Consider the following 7982-nt stretch of genomic DNA (forward strand, 5'->3'; position numbering starts at 1 on the left):
CTCAACTATTCAAACTCCTGAAGCGGAGCGCGCTTCCTCTTTTTCGTTGTTTTTCGTAACTGGCAGGATTCGCACTGAACGCAGTACTCGGCAATCGACTTTCTCATTTCTGGCCTGCAATACTTCAATTTTTTATCTCATTTTATTGGCCTCGAAGTGACCGGTGTATGGTGCGTCATGGTATGCACGTAACACATCTCTAACCAGGCTGCGCTGTACAATGTATCTTTCTCTGGTAGCCGCATCTGGCCTTTGCGTCGGGTACGGGCGCACGTTTAAGAGCAAGCCAGATGCGCTCAATGCGTATCCCCTTGAATACTCCGAGTCGCCGGCTAGTTTATTCCTAAGTTTTTGAAGTTTCGCGTCCTTCTGTTATTCCTGTTTCAGCGTTTCTTCATCAATAACTGGCATAAAAGCTGTGGTCCTTACTTCAGAGGCTGGTTCCGAGCGCACCCGACCCAAGGTATTCGAGTTTGCGTGCACTTTTCCCGCTCCATTCTTTATTTCAATGTCACAGCCTTGAAACTGAAGGTTCCAGCGTGCCAGTCGTGAGCTAGGATCCCTGATGTTCATAAGCCACTTAAGAGGTTGGCTGTCTGTCACTATTTTAAAGTTGCGACCATACAAGTAGCAACAAAAGTGACGGACTGCCCATACAACAGCCAAGCATTCTTTTTCTGTTGCGCTGTAATTTTGTTTCGCCTTATTTCGCAGATGACTTGCGAAAGCCACTGGATGTTCATTTTGTTCTAACCTTTGCGACAGGACTGCTCCAACTGAGCTCTACGACTCATCGGCTTGAAGGATAAACTCCTTTCTAAAGTCAGGGTACCTAAGTATTGGCGCTTCAACGAGCTTTCTTTTCAAATTCTCGAAAGCAGCTTGTGCCTCGGTAATCCACTCGAAATGTGTGTGCTTTGTTGTTAGAAATGTCAGTGGCTTAGCCACTTGCGCAAAGTTTGCGATGTGTTGTCTATAATACCCCATTAAGCCCTGAAACTCTCGCACCTGTCTGACACCGCTTGGGTCGGGAAAGCGAAGAACCGTTAAAGTTTCTCCTCATCTGGTTGCACGTCATTGGCAGACACTACATGTCGAGGTACTTTACTTTCGCCTTCAAAAATTGGCACTTTCTCGGCTTCAACTTCAGCCCGGCGCCTTTCAGTCTTCCCAGCACTGCTTCAAGATCTATCATGGGCTGCTCGATCATAGAGCTATAGATTATTATGTCATCCATGTACACGTGACATATGTGGCGAGTCAACCCCTCGAGCGCAACGTTGGCGTTTCGCTGCCAGACAGCACGACTGTTTACTAATCCCATAGGCATTCTCGTCCATTGATAATCACCACTGGTCGTGTTAAACGTCCTTTTTTCCTTATCAGAAGGATTCATTTCGATTTGCCAGAAGCCAGAGGCCAAGTCCACAGTACTTGGCCAACCCCGACTGTGACAAGGTCTCTTGGAGATCTGGCAGCGGATACGGGTGAACCCTGGTGAGACTGTTTAGCTTCCTGTAGTCGACTATAAACGGAATGACCCATCTGGCTTTTAAACCAATAGTGCAGGCGAGCCTCATGGGGACTTGGAATGTTCTATGATTCCGGCTTTCAGCATACCCGGCACTTACTTATCCATCTCATCGCGCTGCGCATACGGAATGCGGTCGGCCCTCAGATACACAGGAGATGCGACCCGTGTGTCTATGTTGTGTTTGATTGCCCCACATTGCCCGAAGTCAAACTTGCGTCGAGAAAACACTTCAGCGTATGCCTTGATTACCTTCCGCAGTGAAACCAAGTCCTCCTCAGGTATGTGAGACACATCAAAGAAAGATGGGATCTCATCATTTGTCAATGACTGGCAATGACCTGTGATCGGAAGCACTTTTTCGTCTTTTGGTTCTTCCACAGCGCACAGATATGTAGCGATATTCTTATTTTGGGACAAAGATATTTCCTCTTTAGTGAAGTTTGCAAGGGGGACGGGAACGCAGCATCATTCGTCTGGCTTCACTAGAGTCGCGTACCCTATCAATCCATGTTCCAAAACAGCACCAACTTCGACGACGCCAACCTGCCCTACGCGCACAGGTTTCGCCAACTTTGCCCAGCAAACAATTTGCGACAAGGCCAATACAGCGCAAGGGCACGCCAGCCTCATGGATATGCGTTCGGGCGCATCATCTAGGACAGCTAGCGCTTGAGGGATCTCTCTACTGGATTCAGCTCGCCAGTTTTTATTAGGAATTTGGTACTCTTGTAGATCCATGGCCCCCTCAGTTGTTAAAATATTAATTTGCTGGGCCGATATGATGTCCGGTCCGATTATTCTGTCTACTGGAATTGCAGACACATACGCAATCACAGAACAGTGATGAAAAAAGTTTTTTTTTCTAAGGAAATTTGCAAAAGAAAAACAGCCATGGATGTCGATCTTACTCCCAGTGATGCCTGCAAAGCGCCCATGCGAGCTTACCGCGCTAGTAATTTTTTCAGGACATCGCTCTTGCACCTCTTGAAAGCCCGTTCTGAAATGAGCGAAATGCGCGAGCCCGTGTCAACTAGCATTTCAACTTCACTCCTGTTTATGCGGCTCTGTACTGCCGGACTAGTTTCCTTCGAATATCGTACTACTGTACGAGCATCTCCAGAGATCGCTGTATCCTTGTTTTGTACACTCTATATCTTCCCGTCTACAGCGGATCTACTCACCGAAACTTCCCGTTGCTTTTCTTTAGCCTCTTCCAACCCGGAGTCAAAGGGGCAACCTACTCGTTTTTTGGAATGGACTGTTTCTTGGAGTGTACACGCTCAGCGCAGTTACGAGAAAAATGACCATTTCGGCCGCACACAAAGCATGCGGTACGTGAATAACGCAGCCCATATGGAGCACTTGACTGTGGTGCTGTGAGCAACCGCTCAATGTTCTCTAATAGTTGTTTCACTTCCTCTATCTCTTTGCGAGACGAGCTTTCTTCCCTGTCGACGACTCGCATCTCAGACATGCCGCCGCTGAGGAGTTCGTTCGCTTCCTGGTTGACAGCGCAGGCGACCGCATCGTCAAACGGCGAAGGATCATGTGACATGACATGACATGACATGTGACACAGTCCCTCAGTGCATTCGCAAACTGCGATCTCATTTGAGCCTGCAGCAATTATTTCTTAATTTTGCTTTTCTCGTCGTTTGCTTCAAGTTTATCGGCCATTGTTGCCCGCGTTAGCTTCTGTACTCGCGTTGTGAAGGATCGGACGTCTTCGCTAGGCATCTGTCGGGCATCCATAAACCGCAGCGTACGCAACCTCAACGGCTCCGTGTCAAACCTCGCGATCATAACCTCTTGTAACTTGGAAAATATTGTCGCTTGCCTGGCCGCTGCATCATGCCACACAAACTTTGGCAGCGCCTGCCATCTTACACTTACAGAGACACAGCACATGACTATCGGCACAAGATGCGATGCTGATAACTTGCTCTACGGTATTAAGAAATTTGCGAACAGGTCCGGTACCATCAAACATAGGGATCAAATGGCTAAACGCTAGCACACTCGACCCATGCGCCATGACCGGATCTTCAGCATTCGCTTTCATTTCAATGCCAGCCTAGCCAGTAGGCCGGATTCCGTGTATCCTTCCTACACACCGTGGCAAAGGGATAAGTAGATCCGAAAATACCGCTGCTACCATTGTGATGTCCCGGTTATAGGGCTCTTTTTGGGGTGGAGAGCTGGAATCACACGCGAAATAGGGCCAGTAACAGATTTAATCAGAGCTGGATGCCCCCGCTCACCCGACGGTCCTGAGGTTGCGTCTGGACGCCATTGCGATGATCCGATGCTTGAGGTGGGAGATGATGGCCATAGCTGCAAGCAGCGCTGATGGTGATGGTGTACACGCGTCGAGTTTAATAGACGCGCCGCCAGTACTAGCGAGCCGTCTTCGTATCTTAAGGCAGTCGTCCCTCGGGAGACGAGGCTGGGTTGACTGGCTCTAGAGCATCTCTCATTCCTCTCTACTACTACTACTACTACTACTACTACTACTACTACTACTACTAAGTTCTTTGGTGTATTTTTGGGGCGGGGATACTAGACGCGGGTTATGCCGGCCTATGTCGTGGCGGCACTCTTGGCGTCCAGCGGAAGGGGAGATGGGATGTGGGGAGGGGGGGGGGGTCATCGTCATGGAGCCACTCTCGCCGTCGTCTACCTCTTCGCCAGCACCATGATCCGCAAGTACGGTGGGAAACTAAAGATGAGCAGCCAGGCCGGTCTCCTCCAGGAAGGCCAGCAGGAGCCGGTGGGCTACCAGGGGGTTCTTGGCCGGGAAGAGCACCTGGTCCTCCGTTGGAGCAGGGAGTCCAAGAGCCCGGCAGCCCACCTCCATCTTTCGACGGTGGTGGGCGTGTGCTGCGCACACATACAGGAGATGTCCCAGTGTTCCCGCATCGCCACAGGAGGGGTATGCAGGGGAGGGGGCCGGGCCATGGACATACATCTGCGTGGGAGTCCAAGAGCCTCTGGAGCGGAGGCGTAGGAGAAGAGCTCGCTCCCTGCGGGCAAGCTTGCCGGAGAGGCGGTGGAAGGTCCTCCCCTTGGCGATGCGCCGGTCAGGGTGCAGGGCTTTTACCCCCTTCTTAAGGGAGAGCCTGGGAAAGTCAAAGATAGATACACTGTCAGATGCACTTACCTGATTGGAGTGGGCTGCTCTGGCAAGTGCGTCGCCCTCATCGCTGCCCTGAAGGCCAGCATGGCTCGGAATCCAGTGCAGCGACAAAACGAAGGCAGCATCCTCCAGGGCCTGGAGGTGCGCTCGGAGATGACAAGCCGATAGCTGGGAGCAGGATGGCTTGATTAGGAGCTGCAGCGCCGGCCTCGAGCCGCACAAGATGGCATAGGGGCCTGGGGTCTGGCCGGTCTCAAGGTAGTCCGCCGCCAAGTGGAGTCCCGCCAGCTCGGCTGCAGTAGAGCTGCCTGGGAAGGAAAACCTGCAGGAGTTGGACAACCCCGTCTGTGGGGCGTCATAGCAGCTGCAGGCTCGTCCGTGGATAGCAGGCCCGAGCCATCGGTGAAGAGGAGGGTGCTCCCTTTGCACTCTTCTAAGAGGGCTGCAGCAGCCTGGCCCAGAGCAGCAACAGGGGAGCGGCGCTTGCTGACCACATCCAAGTCGAGGGTGACCTGTAAAGGGGAACGTGTTGGCGGCGGGGGAAGGATGGAATACCCTGGGGTCGGTCCGATGAGGTCCGTGTATACAGCTGTTAGTTGTCCCATCCGTGAGTGGGGGGCACTGCGCAGTCGTCCCAAGAGGGAAGCTCCGTCAGAGGCGTGATGGAGGTGGTCCACATGTGTGAGGCCTTGTGGCATGCCATCGTCGTCTCGGCGAAGAAAAAGACGACCGCCTCAGCACGCCTGCAATGAACGCGAGAGCTTGTTCTACGTGGCTACAGGACTGAATGCCGGCGGTTCGCTTTCTGTTTGTCTCCTGGATAGCGGGTCCTGCCAAAATATATTTGCTGAGACCCGATGACGAGTTTCCGTGGTTAATCTCCACAAATTTGGTGACCCGGAGGTGATCCGAATACGCAAGTTTCTGATGCGTGTTCTGCACTGCAGCCTCCATGCAACTGCAGCCTCTTCACGACCTTCTCTCGGGCCACAGCAAGCCGACAGCTCTTGTCGCTTGTAGCGATACCGCTGACCGCGCATTCAGCGGCATCAAAGCTGCCATCGCCGGCGCCATGCTCTTCGTCCATCCCAAATGTGATGCGCCCACATCCCTCATGGTTGACGCATCGGACACTGCTGTCGGCGCGGTCTTGCAACAGTTTGTTGCTGGCGTTCGGCAGCCAATCGCCTTCTTTTCCAAGAAGCTTCCGCCCCCTGTCCTCCTCTACAGCATCTTTGGCAGAGAGTTTCTTGCAATATATTCAGCCGTGAACCATTTCCGTCATTTTCTTAAAGAATGCACTTTTCATATTTTGACTTACCACAAACCTCTGACGTCTGCGCTGGCATCCAACAGTTCCTCCTAGGCTCCTCGGGAAATCAGACAACTCGCCTATATTTCCGAGTTTACCTGCGACATTCGTCACATCAGCGGCAAGTCGGACATAGTTGCCGATGCTCTTGCTCGCGCTGAAGTCAATGCGAGGGGTAAGGGACGGCCGATCATCGACTTCACAACTATGGCTGCTGCTCAACGAGCCGATGCCGAGCTGCAACGGCTTCGCACGCGTGACATCTCTCTGGTATTGGAGGACGTCTTGCTCCCAGACTGCGCCGTTCCTCTCATCTGTGATACGTCGACCGGTCGCCGTCGTCCCTACGTGCCTCCATCACACCGCCAGACCGTCTTTGATGCCCTTCATTCTTTGGCCCATCCTGGCATACGCGCAACTCAGCGCCTGGTGACGGCTCTTTATGTCTGGCCTTGCATCAATGTCGACGTTCGCCGCTGGTCGCGCACGTGCCTCAGCTGCCAGAAAAGTTAGGTGCACCGACACACTGCGACTCCTCTTGGATCCTTCACGTCCTCGGACGCCCTTTTCAGCCATCTGCATGTCGATATTGTGGGTCCTCTTCCTTCCTGCGGGAACAACCGCTACCTATTAACCTGCAATGTCAGGTTCACAAGGTGGTCTGAAGCGATGCCCCTTCTGAACATAATGGCGGAGTCGATCTCAAGAGCGCTCTTCACACTCTGGATAAGCCGCTACGGCGTTCCTTCCACCATTACGACTGATCGTGGTCGTCAGTATGACTCAGCATTATTTGCTAACCTATTTAGGCTCTTCGGTGTCAACCACTTTAACACTATCTCTTACCACCCTACTTCGAATGGTATCATTGAACATTTTCACCGGCAGTTGGAAGCTTCACTTATGGCGTCCGCTTTCTCTGCACCATAGATTGAGCGCCTACCCTTCGTCCTGCTTGTTCTGCGCATCGCACTTCACAGTGACTCTTCCACTTCTGCAGCAGAGGTAACGTTTGGCGTCACTCTCCGAGTCCCTGGCGAGTTCTTCGGGCCCTCGCCACCCACGCCTTCTGAGGTCACAAATTATACCTGCCGACTACATAGCGTTACGGCAATGTCAGTCCACCACGTCAGCGCCAATATTCCCCTCGTATCTACGTTCCCCCGACCTGCAGCAGTGCATACAAGGCTTTCTTCACCACGACGCCGTACCTCTACCCTTATGGCCGCCATATAATGGTCCGTACCAGGGACTAGATCCTGCGACGGTTCCGTTCGGGGACTGGTTCCTTTCGCCGCTTCTAATTGGTTGATGCGTAACGTCCGACGTGACCCCCAAAACGTCCGGAGGCGGCTCCGCGCTTTTCGCCTAGGTCACGGGCGGGGCCACCGCTCCGAAAGGAACCGTTTTGCCGGCCGGCGCAGGAACCGCGACGAGTTCGTTCGCTTCAAGAGGGAACCACTCTGCGCTCGCTGTGGCGCCTCATGGCCATAGTCGAGAGACGGCGCGCGCCGCAGCTGCTTGAGTACGGCCGTGGTCGTTTTTTGTTGGAGGGGGGGGGGGGGGTGGGCAGCGCTTTGCGGTTTTAGTAAACTGACGCAGTAAAATGAAAAAAAAAAGAGGCTATGCTTTCTACAAGTTTGAGGAGGTTTTGCGGCAACACTGGCTAAGACTGTGCCGATAGCGAAGGGAAGGGGGGATGAAGGGGTAGGCTGGGCTGCCGTCAGAAGCGAAGGTACTCTACGCGCTTCGATCGCTACTTTGCGATCGAGAGCTCTCGGTCAACAGCACTGCGACGATTTGAATCCGGCAGTCGTAGAGACAAATAATTCGCGTCCGTAAGTGCGCGGGCTGGGTTTTTGTCCCCTTCTACATCAGCGGAAGGGGAGCAGACGGTGGCTGACTGGATCGAGCGCGGTCGGATTCCCTGTGTAATCGGCTGCGTCCTACATTGAAAGCTATTCACGAAAAGTTCGCGCACACTCACGACGCTTGAGAGG

General features: G+C 53.0%; 1 protein-coding gene across 1 annotated transcript; it reads right to left on the minus strand.

The window, feature by feature from the left end:
• Positions 1-3708: 3708 nt before the first annotated feature.
• On the minus strand, positions 3709-6564 carry LOC146184682 (uncharacterized). The gene is made up of 3 exons (XM_084608598.1): positions 6395-6564; positions 4501-5316; positions 3709-4414 (listed from the first exon to the last, which is right to left on the minus strand). Exons 1-3 carry the CDS (start codon positions 6562-6564, stop codon positions 4105-4107), a joined length of 1296 nt encoding a protein of 431 aa, XP_084464724.1. The 3' UTR covers positions 3709-4104.
• Between the last annotated feature and the right edge of the window lie 1418 nt (positions 6565-7982).

Source organism: Amblyomma maculatum, chromosome 7, assembly GCF_055883805.1.
Source record: "Amblyomma maculatum isolate TAMU_Amacu chromosome 7, ASM5588380v1, whole genome shotgun sequence".
In the NCBI taxonomy this organism is placed as follows: domain Eukaryota; kingdom Metazoa; phylum Arthropoda; class Arachnida; order Ixodida; family Ixodidae; genus Amblyomma; species Amblyomma maculatum.

Bases quoted from the DNA above. Each gene is read 5' to 3' on its own strand.
- LOC146184682 (XM_084608598.1), bottom strand. From the start codon at position 6,564: ATGCAGATGGCTGAAAAGGGCGTCCGAGGACGTGAAGGATCCAAGAGG. The intron at 5,317-6,394 runs GTATGCCAGGAT...CCTCTGACGGAG, and splicing joins CACCAGGCGCTGAGTTGCGC to CTTCCCTCTTGGGACGACTG. The intron at 4,415-4,500 runs GTATGTCCATGG...ATGTGTGCGCAG, and splicing joins TCTTGGACTCCCACGCAGAT to CACACGCCCACCACCGTCGA.